This window comes from Gymnoscopelus braueri (assembly GCF_963280865.1).
Source record: "Gymnoscopelus braueri genome assembly, chromosome: 11".
NCBI lineage: Eukaryota > Metazoa > Chordata > Actinopteri > Myctophiformes > Myctophidae > Gymnoscopelus > Gymnoscopelus braueri.
Genome location: NC_137613.1, coordinates 15,138,942 through 15,153,270, shown reverse-complemented (window position 1 = coordinate 15,153,270; position 14,329 = coordinate 15,138,942). Strand labels below are relative to the sequence as shown.

Below are 14,329 nucleotides of genomic sequence, written 5' to 3'. Positions count from 1 at the left end.
CTGATACATTACAAACACATTTTAAATCATAAATAGTGCATTTTTCAATGGAATGACTATTATTCATGTTAACTACATACATAGGCCAAAAGAAACACTCAATGCACCATAGCTTTGTTTTCTGTGTGTAGAGTCACTAGTCATTCACTTCATACTGGATCTGGGTCCGGGTATTTAAGCCTACTGGAATTGTGTTACTATATTGCAGGCAGTTTTGAGTAATTGTTGCAATTAACTTGACAGTTTTTGCAAGTATTGGGCTGCTGTGGTGTGTGTGTGTGTGTGTGTGTGTGTGTGTGTGTGTGTGTGTGTGTGTGTGTGTGTGTGTGTGTGTGTGTCCAAATAATGAGCAGCAGTCTCTCTCTCGCACACACACAAAAAGCACAGCCTATTATTTATTCATCTCCATCCTCTACAGTTAGTTATTTTTGAGACCCCCCACAAAGCTCAGATTATAACTTGGAACCCTGCTCTTGTGACTTACCCCAGGAGACAGGATTCTGGACCCCATGATAATGATATAGGACACTGGAAGTCTACTATTGAACAACACAAATCAGTGCCAATGCCATCGTTCAGGGCCCCATGTGTCTGTTGCTTTGCCTTAAACGGTCTTGACATAACTTACCCCAGCATGGGCCAAGTTACAGCCTCTGGTGTTCAGTGCAGCGTAAGAGCACTCCCTTGTGGCCAGAAGAGGCATTACAGCCTGCATGTCTCCAGGCTGCATGTTCTGCTGTGTGGAGACCTTTCTGTGTGGAGGCTGTTAAAGGCAGAGTAGAAGTGATATTCTCTTGGTTAAAACAAAAAAAAAAATCCAAAGAAGTTAACGCTCATATTGTGCTCGTACTCTATAGTATTGCTATAGAGCGTTTGTTCAGTAACAGGAGTCTCCCAGTCTCTCCAGCTCTTTAGTAAATACAAAAGCCAATTTCTGCCAATCAGGAAAGAGTACCCTTTGATCCAGTTCAAATTTGTTGAGTCATTTTGTGTCAACACTTCCAATTTCACTTGTTTATCCTGTTTAGTTCTCCATCCTGATTGGATAAAATCAGTATCCTGACCTGAAAATGTACTTTATTTTCAATTAAGAGCTGAAGAGACGGGGAGACTCCTATCACTGAACAAACATGCTATGGCAATGATTACTATCAGAATATAGGCATTTAACAGTCATGTTAACAAACAAAAAAATCATTTACCGTACCTTTAACATCAGTTTCCAGTGTTAATGCAGGAGCAGATGACTAATTACTGAATATCTTAGGGGGGGGGGGGGTGTTGACTAGACCAGTGGTTCCCAAACTGGGGGTCAGGACCCCCAGGGAGGTACCCAAATTATTTTAGGGGGTCTCCAGATGATTAGCTTTATATGCAACATTGTTTTCTCACTAAACAGTAAACAAAACCAACATACAGTATACAGTAAGTATATACAGAGTATCTGCCCATTTCTGAAGTTACTTAGTTACTTATTGAATGCCTTTTAAGACCTTTTCAATACCAACTTGGCCGAAGTGCTTGTCAGGGTCGGGGGTTCCTAGTTCAAATATCATTATTTTTGGGGGGGAACGCGGCCTCACAAGTTGAGGAACCCTTGGGGGGAAAGAAATGTACACGCAACAGAAAAAAACAACTCTGTGTGGAGTTTGCATGTTCTCCCCGTACCCCCCTAGGGTAGGTACCCTCACAAAAAAACATGCAGTAATCCTGTTCTCTATACTGCCTCCCTCTGGTCAGCAGGGGCGCCTGATGGAGGGGGAAGGAACTGGTTGGAATAACGCGCTACGTCCAACCGGGGAAACTCCCCCCCTGTCAGGTGATAAGCGGCTTGCTAGCTCCTCATGCATTGAAGGAGGCATGAGCTCAGTTCTGGGCTCTCCCTAGGCTGGCAGAGGGAGAGAGTAGCGCCCAGGATTACATAGGCAATCGACACTGGGTGATAAAAATTCAAAGTAAAAGAAAAAACAAATATCTGAGGCAAATGATTAACAAAGTGTCATGATTTATTAAAACCTCCACATTGGACATGACAACAACACGGTGAATGTTTTCAAACGTGAACCACAGTATAAAAACAGGCTTAGCGTGCATCCAAATATGTTCAACTTCCAGAGGTTCTAGTGGTTACAGTACAAAATGCTCAAAGTTGGAGGAGGGCGGGAAAAAAAATTCCAACCTAAAATTGCAAGCACTGGTTGCAGAGTAAAACACCCAAACAGAATCCCTGCTCTGTATGCAACTAAAACCAGAATGAAAAGATTTACCATTTACAGTATCGGTGTCACCATCACCACAGCCAATTACATTGGCAAACATAAGAAACCATAACAAAACAAACAAACAAACAAAAAAAAGCTTGCTCATTCTTTACGGTTTGCTCCTCTAGCCCATTCTACAATTCATCTGCGTCGAGTGGAAACCTCATATGTCCAAAATTGTTACTTTTCAGGATTCAAAATCAAAAACAGCAAAAGTAGCACATCGACAAGCTCAAAACGTGTCGCGCCACGTTTCGAGCTTGTGGCTCTGCTACTTTTGATACTGTAGAATGAGGGCATTCATTTACAATAAAAAATTAGAATATGGAGATAAGAGGTTTCTACCCGACAGCAACGAAATGTCTTCTAAATCTTAAAGGAGTAGTTCACCCAAAACAATTACTTATTTTCTATCAGTTACACACCCCCATGAGGTCTTGAATTCATGGAGACTCTTTTGTTTTTGTCACATTCCTAAGCCAATAATTTGATGACCGGCGGTCTCTCCGGTAAGAGGCTCAAAGAGTCTCCTAGGTAAGAGTTAGGAGACTCAAAGAGTCTACCGCATACATTAGCATCTTTCCGTCGATCAACACATTATTGGCTTAGGAATGCGACAAAAACTAAAAAAAATCTCCATGAATTCAATGCTTCATGGGGTGCGTGATTAATAGAAAATAAGTAATTGTTTGGGTGAACTACTCCTTAAAGAGTTTTCTGAGAAACTTATGTTACTATATATAGATAGATAACATCTAAAATGACACAGATGCTTTCCTGGTCTTAATGGGCTAGTTAGGAGAAGAATGATTTGTCTAAAAAGCTAACGTTTTGTGCATTAAAACAAGTGGTAAAGTACTATACATCAGTCAGTCAGGTAGAGTAAAAACACAGTTTTATAGTTAGTTGTGTGCCAGGGTCGCATGCCGAAAATAGCAGACCTATAAGCTCACAATGGAATTGTGAACTTTTAGATCTGCTTGTAGATCTTGTGCTTGCAGATCTGCTATTTTCGGGGCACGACACTGGCATGCAACTAAGAATAAAATCGGTCTTTATGCGCAAGAGCGTCCGTCTAGTACTGGAAGCACTATTACAAAACACTCTGCTCTGTCCCCTTCGTCCTTTTCCGTCTACGACAGCTCCTTCTGGATCCTGTAATGGACAAACAACAACACCGGCATTAGTGCTTTCAACATGACAGCACGAGAACCAAAAGTGCAAAGTATAGAAATAAAAAAAATAAAAATAAATCATGTCAGAAAGTACTAGTTAGTGTCGTTAATCTCGTCTGAGGTCTGATGCTGTGTTCACACTGGCAGCGACCAAGTGACCGGCTAGAAGTCATTTTCAGTGAAAACCAGTGAAATGAGGCGACATGCTACAAAACCTACAAGACAATTGAGTCCATAAATGCTGTGTAAACCTAGCCTTTTCATTTATGCAGTGTGCGGCCTGAGCTACACTTCAATTCTTTGTAACAAAAAAGAAAAGACATGGGTTTCCGAGGCTACACTTCAATAGACTATGCTTGGACGGTTTTGTAGCCTTTGACGGACGCTAGTATGAGACAAGGTAAACAAGTCATTGCAGAATAGATAAGACTGAAGTTACGCCAACAACCTTACAACTTTGTAACCTCTAGAATAACCCCCAGTCCCCCTCGCTCGTCTCCACCCACTTGACCACTGCCCCCCCCCCCACCCACCCACCCAATTCTGAACTGTAACCTTGTACTTAGTAAAGGTTCCTTCCTCCACCGAGCGGGCGTGTCCAGTACGTACCTCTCCAGATACTCTTGGACGTTGTCGTGTCCGTTGAAGCGCGCCAGGCCCACCAGGATGCCCGTGGCACAGCGGCCCTCCTTCTTGCGACACAGGCTGCAGTTGCACACGCCCCGGCAGATGGGACACGACCATGTCTGCAACGCACGGAGACACGGTACAAATGAATGACCGACACATCCATTGCTTTAACCCATTATAAGAACTGAGGCCGATTCTACAAATGCCTTCTAAAGCAGTAGTTCTCAAACTTTTTCATGCCAAGGACCCCAAAAATGATATATATTAGGCCGCGGACCCCCATATGAAAATACTTTGTGCCAGGGACCCCCAGAAGAGAAAAATGCAAAATTATTCAAAACTGCTGGTGGCCACCCTAGTGTAGCTACTGACCGGGTCGAGCAGCACAGTGCCCACGTCCTCTCCGTAGCGGTTCTTCAGGCACGGCCCACAGAATTGACCTTTGCCCGCTGAGCAGACCCCACTGCGGCACACCGTCTTGGTGTCCAGCGTCTTCTGTCGGCACTGGTGGCATGAGCTGCCCTGCAACACACACACACCTCAGTGTTAAAGTGACATCAGTGACATTTATGTCTGACCCGGGGTTACATTTTCTACCACTGAGCTAAGACAGAACGCCTGCGTCGCCTGGGGAGATCTTGCTCTTTGAGCTTCCGGCAGTACTACTTGTCAACCAGTAGGTGTCCTCCCAGTGGAAGAATAGGGAGACCACCTCCAACCACTGCAGATGTATTAGTTATATTGTATTAACCACTTGAACCCAAGCATCCCAGTTTTGGTTATGTCTTAATAGCATGTATAGGGTTTAAGTGGTTAACATACACTAGATAGATAGTTTTATTCATTCAAATAAGTTATTAGGATTTCAGCTTCAGTTTAATCCAATATTTTTTTAAATTATTAAATTATTTTTTCGACATTTTAATGCTTTATTCCTCAGATAGGAGAGTGTGGTATTGCACATCGAATTCCATGCACTCTTTACACGTAATCTCTTTTACATCTGTAAACTTGTGAAGTGACAATAAAGTTGAAGTTGTAGAGAGACAGGAAACCATGGCTAGAGAGTAGAGTTTTCAACAGGCCTGAAAATTAAGGCTGGGCCCTTACTGGGCCGGCCCGAACAACCCGAGAATTCGTTATTTTATGGTTAATGCCCTCAAAGTCACGCATCCAACAATATTCGAACTGAGCAGATTGGACTAGGACCACTTTCGCCGATTTTCAATGTTTGAGTTTTGGCCATTTTCGCAGTTTTACGGGATAGGAAGGTCGGACAGCGACGACTAGATACCTGAGTAACGTTCACTTTGAGCTGCATCCAACGCATCCACTGCCATTTCCCTCGGCCTTACCGTTTGGCCGCTAGGGGCAGTTTCTTTTTTTGGGGGTAATACGGCTTTTTCACACGACTAATTACCATACATTTTCGGCCCCGGACCTAACACGTCGGGTCGAGTTCCGGCAGAATTTGAGATCTCTACTAGAGAGAGGAGACGGGGTCGGAGTCTAACTCGGTCACAAGGAGCACATGGTTCATGCACTAACTAACTTGCTCAGCCACTAGTAGGCAATGAATCCTCCAATGAGGACTGTACCGATAGACAGATTAGACACTACTGTCAAAGTAAAGAGCAGGATGGAGGGTCAGAGAGAGAGCGTGTTACTCACATTCTCCTTGTCCCAGATCTTGTCCTTGGCGCGGTAGGCGATGTTGGCCAGGTCCTCCTTGGTGATGTCGTCCACGGACTTCACCACGTACTGGGACCGGCGTGAGTGGCTCGTCCTCACGCAGCTCTTCCTCTTCTTACGCCCGCCGTCCATGCAGTCCTCATCCACCTGTCCCGACGCAAGGACACCAGGCACAATGGATGATGACGTTAACCACTTTGATCCTGACATACCTATATTGGCCATGCCAAAAAATATCTAAACCTGAAAGCTCACAATGCATCGCAATGCCACGCGTTGTGAATTTATAGATTGGCTATGGCTATTGAATTGAGTATATAGTGCATAATAGTGCAAAAGATGCTTATAATTATTTACTTATTAGAACTGCATTATGGCTATGTTCAGCCTGGTAGCCCGAGCACCCCAAAAAAAAGAAAACTAAACGCATGGAAACTGATTTTGCGAATCAGATTTGAACCACATTCTTTAAGTGGTTTGAAATGTGATTTAAATCTAATTTCTCACCATAGCAGACCTACAAGCTCAAAACAAGTCACATCGAAACAGGCAATGATCTTGTAGATGTGCCATTATCACTTCGCAAATAACAGTGTGGCGAGTCAGTCCTAAAGATCACATTTGATTGACAAAATCGGATTTGCCTGCAGTCTGACCGAAGCCCAATATCACACCGGAACATCTACTAACATACAGTAACATACAGTGCAGCCTGTAGCACTTGCCCTAGCCTTGACGACCTTGCAGGATTATGCAAAGGCCAAAATGTTTTGTCATTCATTGTTGGCCTGGCATCCTATAGTGTGTATAGTTTCAATGTAGGTTATGAATCAGAATCAGAATCAGTTTTATTGTCACATCACAGGTTTACAAGGTAAAAAAGTGGGTGAAATTCTTTTTTGTACATCGTTCCCATCGCAACGTTAGTTTCCATAGAAAGAAGAGGGGGGGGGGAGAAGAAGAGGGTGGGGGGCAGGTGGGAAGGAGATCAAAAACAAGAGAGCAACAGAAGGCCAGACAAGTTATCTACATATTTACAAATTACCTGAGATAATAAATAAAACTAAAAAAACTAAACTAAGGTGCCTGAGCATAGCAGCAATGTATTGTACTGTGCATGTTATACTTATACTGTGCATGATAGACAAGGACGTTAAGGTGCTTAAGGAGCACAATAAAAAGACCCAAAAAAAGTCAGTGCGTTATACAAGGGATTAAGGTGCAAAAGGTCAGTGCGTGTCCACCTAGAGTGGACTGACCCTAGTATAATCCGCATGTAGCTCCATGAGGGAGTGCAACAAAAAGTCATTTGTACCTGGTGTAGTCCACAGGTGTGTCCGAGGGGGGGGCTAAAGTCCAAGTCATTGTCCCTGGTATAATCCACAGGTGTGTTCAGGAAGAGCCAGAAAAGTCTGCGCCGCCTGCTGTCAGGCTGCTGAACTCATCCAGGCTTATGCCCCATTCAGCATTCTGACAGCGGCTGGATTGAAACTACACCAAAATCTGGTGGTGGAACTCTTGATACTGCGGTAGAGCCCCTTGCCCGGTCGCGGTCGTTGTAGGGGGTTGAACAGTCTATGACTTGGGTGGTGCTTGTCCTTGATGATGCGCTTGGCTTTGACCACGCACCGCTTTTTGTACAGTTCCTGGAGCGCTGGGAGCTCGATTCCCATTATCCGCTCTGCCGATCGCACTACTCGTTGTAGGCTGACCTTTTCTCGGGCAGTGCAGTTCCCGTACCAGGCCGTGACACAGCCTGTTAGGATGCCTTCGACAGAACTGTTGTAGTACAGCCTGAGGATGCGACGTCCTACTCCGAGCTTCTTCAGGCGGCGGAGCCAGTACAGTCGCTGCTGAGCCTTTTTCCTCACGTGTGTGGAGTGCGTCTCCCATTTGAGGTCCTCCTCGATGTGTACTCCGAGGAACTTGAACTCGCTGACCCTTTCCACTGCAGCACCGTCGATGAGGATGGGCGCATGGTCTCTCCGCGGCCTCCTGAAGTCCACGATCAGTTCTTTGGTCTTGTCGACGTTAAGAGAGAGGTTGTTCTCACGGCACCAGTGTGCCAGTGATTTGATCTCCTCTCTGTAGTCAGACTCGTCGTTGTTGACGATTCGGCCTATCACTGTCGTGTCGTCCGCGTACTTTATGATGGTGTTGGAGACATGTGTGGCTATGCAGTCATACGTGTACAGGGAGTAGAGGAGAGGGCTCAGCACGCATCCCTGGGGTGCTCCGGTGTTGAGGGTCAGGGGGTCGGATGTGATGCTGCCCATTCTCACCACCTGATGTCGGTTGGACAAGAAGTCCTGTATCCAGTCGCACATGCTTGGGTGTAGCCCTAGGTGTCTGAGCTTTTTGTCAAGTATTGCTGGGACAATGGTGTTGAATGCTGAGCTGTAGTCCACGAACAGCATACGTACATATTTGTCCTTCAGCAGCTTGTTGTCCATGTGCGAGAGGACGGTGTGGAGAGCCATGGCAATAGCGTCGTCGGTGGATCTGTTTTTGCGGTATGCATACTGCCACGGATCCAGCGAGGCAGGTAGCGTGGAGCTGATGTATTCCCTCACCAGTTTCTCGAAACACTTGCTGTGTTTATGTAGATTACTTATGCATTACCTTATTATTAGATTACTATTTTCATGCATTTGATGTATTATGTGTATTATGATATATTTATCTTGTGCCCTTGCTTACTGTAAATCGCTCTGGATTAAGAGCGTCTGCTAAATGCCTGAACTGTAAACTGTTTAAACTGCAGTACATTCCTAATGCCAGAATTAAGTAGTATTTCACATGTGCAAAGCCATTCACATGTGCATGAGAATGGCTCAACACAGTGTCTCTCCTCTGCTGTACCTCCACCAGTCTCCTGATGTCTACGGTCCTGGGCCCTCCTCGCCCACCCCGGCTGGGGGACACGCTCTTCTCCTCCACGCCAAAGTTCTCTGGCGGACGGGCCTTGCGGGACGGGTTCCTCCTCTCCGACCCCGCCTCCGGCTCGAACCTCCGCTTCCGCGGTGATGATTTCTCTGTCGTTTGCTTCTTCTTCTGTGGAAGATTTTTTTTGTTTGTGATAACGCATATTTTATAATATTCCATCGCACAACGCTGTCGCTCACTGAACAGATTTACAAGCTAATAACAGGCTGTACTGCAGCAAGAGACACAAACACAAAACAGGGGACACAACAGGACACCACAGAGACAAATATACAGTAAAACCTAAAGAAATGTAGGAATGCTGTGCACAAAAGTGTTCTTTCCAATGAAAGCAGATTCCAGAATCAAATCATAAATACAAGAGAAAGGTTAATTGCACATATGGCTGCACACACAGTTATTTATTTCATTTTTAATTTCTTATTCACAAAAAAGTATAAATATGGCAACAATGTATTATACATACATTGTTGACATATTTATAGTTTTTAAAAGATGAACTAAGTAAATAGTAGCCTCCTTGTATGCAATGAACCCTTTTTCGAAGTAGGATTTGAAATCAAGTACACGTTGTACATGTTATCACACTTACCTGAGGTGTGGTTAAGGGAGTCAGCTTAGCCATGGTGCTCAGCTCAGAGAATAGCTTGGCCAACTGGAAGACAGAAACACAGGGGAGAGGACCACAGTCAAACTACAGGTTCAACTATGAATGAATGACATTTTTATTTCCGTGTCATGCCACAAGAAAACAACTGACATTAACAATCCGTCCTGTTGGTATTACATCCGGCCTCATTCATACATACATACATACATAGATAAACATGCATATACAGTACAATACATACATGTACAAATGAGACCATGCCCTTTTACTATGTAGCCCTCCTCCTCATTGACCAGGCCTTTTCAAGAAATGAAGCAAATGAAAAAACTTTACAGTTTCGCCGAGTCATCCAACCACACAAATTCATTTGTTGGATCTACCTTATTAAAAACTGATAGAGTTGTAGACTGGGCAATACAAATATTGCTAAACTATGCCCAGTCAAACCACAGGTTCAACTACCATCCATCCAGTCAAACTACAGGTTCAACCACTCCCCACAGTGACATATAGAGGACCACAGCAATCCTCCTTAATTAATCATGTTTAACATTTGAAATTGTGTTAGCAAACCTGAAACACGATATTCTGTTCAATAAAACAGAATATGCTGCTTTTCTTTCCTTAGTTGCAAGTTATGGACATGAAGTTCAGTTCTGGTTTCAAAAGTGGCCAAAACACGTCGGTTTACTGTCGTTTTTACAAAATGAACGTTATTTCAACGTGTCAGATAGCCAAGATATTGAAGATTTCATACAAAAAGGTGTCCACTACTGTCTTGAGAGTAAAGCGCAAACTGGATGTAACCAGGATGGGAAAAGAAGCGGAAGGCCCAGATAAACAACTGCTCAAGAGGTTAAGTACATCAGACAGAGTCTGTAGTTTGAGAAACTCCAACAGGTCCTTCTACACTCTAGTCTACAGGTACTAAGTTGGCAACTTCCTTAAAGAGTACCCACCAATAGCAATATCATCTGCACAAGTGACAAGCTGACTCTTGAATGCTGGCCTTAGAGGCAGAATATGTCTGCTCTGAAGCATAGTACTTACTCCTAAGCTATGAAACACTCATTTGGTCAAGGAAAAGGACGCCGGAATACCGTCTTTGATGGACTGGCCTGCATCCCGGTGTCATGCAGATCAGATGACACTGGTGTTTGACGTGTACCATTTGAGGAAGCCGCCAAAAAGAGTTTAGCATTAGTCGGACGGTCACTAAAGTGATGGCTGTTGAAAAGGGGGCTTTGCAGTTTCATGCGAATAATTCATGGTTAGTCAAGTCATTTCCAGCAGTAAAAGCCATTCACAACGTTAGTAATGTCTTGACTTATATTTAAATCAATGTAATGCCACCTTGGTGAATAAAAGTTCAAAAACATTAACAAACAACGGCTGTTACATCATTCAAGACGAAACCTCCCTTCCAGGTCATTACATTGAGAGTGTACATCATCACACAAACGTCTCACCATGGCTTTGTTCTCCTGGATGTTCTGGTCTCGCTTCTTCAGGCTCTGTGACAGAACCTCCTCCTGCTGCCTCTCCTCCTTCTTCAGGATCTGTGACAGAAGCTCCGGTTTCCGCCTCTCCCCCTTCCCCTCTGTCTCCTCCTCCTCTGTCTTCTCCTCCTCCTCCTGTTTCAGCAGCCTCCTGCTGGATCTCCTGGAGGGAGGAGGTGGGGCTCGGGCAACGGCAGCCTTCTTCACCCTCTTCTGGGGGACCACCTGCGTCGGGGTGGACAGCCTTTTGGTGGGGAACCTGCGGAGACACGGACAGCAGTGTTGCCAGGTGGGTCTGCTCATTATAAGCGACTTTGGGCTTGTATTGGTAGTTGCGGGTTGCAGATTTTTTTGGGGGCTTGTTTCTTAAAGGGTAAGACCACTTTAGTAGAGGTTTGGGTTGTGTAGTTACCTTGCCATGGTGTAACTCCAAAGGTGGGCAAGAAATCAAAAATAATTGCTCCATTGATTAGAAATTGATAATTCAAAATATGCTCCTCATTGACTTACATTGTACGGTAAAACAGCTCTCAAAGTCACTCTTTTAGCACATAAATGAACCCAAACATAGCTGATTCAGATAATATAGAGCATCACCAAACCCAGTACTGTTTGTTTTTTTAATAAAAATGTCAACTTCCTGTTGATTTTACTATTTGAAGATCTGGATCCGGATCCGCCGATCCAGTCCGGGTTTTCTACTTATTAAAAATGGCAAAATCAACAGGAAGTTGACATTTTTATTTAAAAAAAAAACAGTACTGGGTTTGGTGATGTTCTATATTGTCTGAATCAACTTTGTTTGCGTTCGTTTTTGTGCTAAAAGAGTGACTTTGAGAGCAGTTTTACCATACAATGTAAGTCAATGAGGAGCATATTTTGAATTATCAATTTCTAATCAATGGAGCAATTATTTTGTATTTCTTGCCCACCTTTGGAGTTACATCATGGCAAGGTAACTACACAACCCAAACCTCTACCAAAGTGGTCTTGCCCTTTAAGTGTAGTTGCTCATCTGGGCTTGCTTCCCAATTTTTTGATTATTGTTTAAACCAGTGGTTCTCAAACATTTTCATGTCAAGGACCCCCAAATTAATGTGTGCCCATCACGGACCCCCCCTAATCTGAAATTATAATTTGTGCCAGGGACCCCTGTACCAGATTTGTGTTGTTAAAATGTTTGAAAAATATTCCACATTTTGCTTTCCTTATCTATAGCAAACATCTTGAACCTTGATTTTGAATAGCTAGACTAGAATTACTCCTCCCCACACACACACACACACACACACACACACACACCTCATGGCCACACACAGACTCCTCCTGGGCGGGGGGTCGTCCTCTTCTCCATCAGAGTAGAAGCCTATGTCCACGTCACTGTCCTCCTCCGACTCAGCTTTCTGGAGATGGACAAACATAATGATTACATTTCAAAAATAAAGACATTCCACCACTCGACCAAGGGTTCCCAAACTGTTCAGGCCGCAATCCCCCAAAAACAATCAGATTTGAACTGGGGATCCCCCCACCCTGACAAGCACTTGGAATTGTAGGCATTACATTTAGTTCGACTCGATTCCACAGATAAATATTGTGAAAATAGCTGGACTACAAGCTCACAACGCCGTTGTGAGCTTGTAGATCGGCTATTTTCACAATGTTTGCCTCTTTCTTATGTAATATTTAACAATTTGGCATTAAACAGGTCTTGAAAGTCCTTATGTTGTAACTTTAGAAATGTGTAGACACCCTGTATACACTTATACTGTATGTTGGTTTGTTTACTGTTGAGTGAGAAAACAATGTTACATATTAAGCTAATCATTTGTGGGGACCCCCAAAAAATCTTTTGGGGACCCCCCAGGTTGGGGAACTACTGCACTAGACTAGACTACAAAATGCCACAGAGACAGAACGTGTACCATGTTCTTTAGCCTCTTGCTGAACCCTCTGCTCTTTTCCTCCTCGTCGCTGAAGCCCTCGAACTCCTCGTCCTCGCTGTCCGACTGGCTGAACAGGCGTGCCAGCTCCGTGGTGATGAACTTTGACTTGAAAAGCGGCGCCTGTCTGCGAGCAGACCGAGTCTGGCGGGAAGAATGACAACACAGATCAGTGTGTCCCAGGAAAAACACTGGACCCATTTATATGGGTCACGGTAAACACACCTTATTTTTCTCGTTTACTATTTTTATTATTCCTTTTTCAAAAGATTTTCAAAAATTAAAAAAAGAATATTCATTCAACAGAATTTCATACATTTAAAAAAGAATCTAACAAAGTCTAATAAAGTCCCGACAAAGACAAAAAGTTGGGGAACCACTGACATAGATTGTTGAAATTGGTCGATGTTTTGACATAAGCTCATAATCATTTAGCTGACAGATAGAGGCTTGTGTTGTGGACTTAATAATCTGTGGGTCAGGTACACAATTCAGGTTCTGGGTTCAGAATTCTAAATCGATGCTTTCATTTAAGGGCTCGCCCTCTAAAGTCATTCATTGATAGCAACACAACTGTGTGTGTGTGTGTGTGTGTGTGTGTGTGTGTGTGTGTGTGTGTGTGTGTGTGTGTGTGTGTGTGTGTGTGTCTGTGATGGTTCTCCAAAGTGGAGTCTTTGAAGGGGTTCCAGGGGGGTCCCCAGCAAAATGGGACAGTTTAACCACTTAAACCCTATTTTACACTTGATAAAATCTTGTCAACATTTGTGGAAAAACTTTGAATACATTTAAAAACGTTTAACACAAATCTATGGTGGGGGTCCCAGGAACAACATCTTTTCAGATGGGGGGGGGGGGGTCTGTGGCAAAATACATATCAATTTGGGCTTTGGGGTTCAATTTTGGGGAACATTTTTGAGAACCTAACCTAAGACAAGTGGTCCTCATCCTCTTGCTGTCAGACACTGCAGAGGTACTAGGGCACTGAGACAGGGGGACCAAAGCCAGCATAGTCTTCATGAATTGAATACACAGGCAGGAGGACCACTATGGAAACAAGCCCCCAGGGCTTTTGGTGCCATCCTTTTAACAATCATTGTAAAATCGTACCTCTGTACTATTTGCAAACTGTTAATAAAGTATTCAATCAATCAATCAATCAAAAGCCATATTGATTGTCCACATCATTGTTGCTGAAGTGAAACATTGTCATTAAACTCTCTCTCTCTCTCGGGGCAAAACAGAGAAAAGTAAAGGCATTATCCTAATTATGTTTAACGGGTAGGTGGGTATAGCTGTTGTTTGTTTGTTTGTCCATCATCCCAATATATCATCATACTACACGTTTAAAGATCACATGTAAGTGAAGGACACGGTCAACTAAAATGCGGCTAAATGTGATAAAGTTACAACGCCACGATTACCTGTTGAAACTAAACTACCCATATGCCCACAACACCGATGGAAATATAGATACAGACTGCTTACCTTGGAGGTTAGAGTCATTTTATGTGCTTTGTCTTTGGATCCTGAACCAAAGAAACCGTTTGTTTCCTCCTCGTTGTGTTGCTTTGAG

At 43.7% G+C, this 14,329-nt stretch overlaps 1 protein-coding gene across 2 annotated transcripts; it reads right to left on the bottom strand.

Moving 5' to 3' along the window:
* Nucleotides 1–2,829: 2,829 nt before the first annotated feature.
* cdca7b (cell division cycle associated 7b) lies at nt 2,830–14,329 on the bottom strand. 2 transcript variants are annotated; one of them, XM_080442295.1, is made up of 10 exons: nt 14,242–14,329; nt 12,739–12,900; nt 12,116–12,216; nt 10,784–11,072; nt 9,297–9,359; nt 8,621–8,812; nt 5,738–5,905; nt 4,439–4,588; nt 4,046–4,182; nt 2,830–3,416 (listed from the first exon to the last, which is right to left on the bottom strand). In XM_080442295.1, the coding sequence occupies exons 1-10, from the start codon at nt 14,257–14,259 to the stop codon at nt 3,395–3,397; spliced, it is 1,302 nt and encodes a 433-aa protein (XP_080298421.1). In that variant the 5' UTR covers nt 14,260–14,329; the 3' UTR covers nt 2,830–3,394. The 2 variants fall into 2 exon arrangements, with proteins under 2 accessions (XP_080298421.1, XP_080298422.1); XM_080442296.1 differs by having other exon boundaries at nt 8,621–8,809.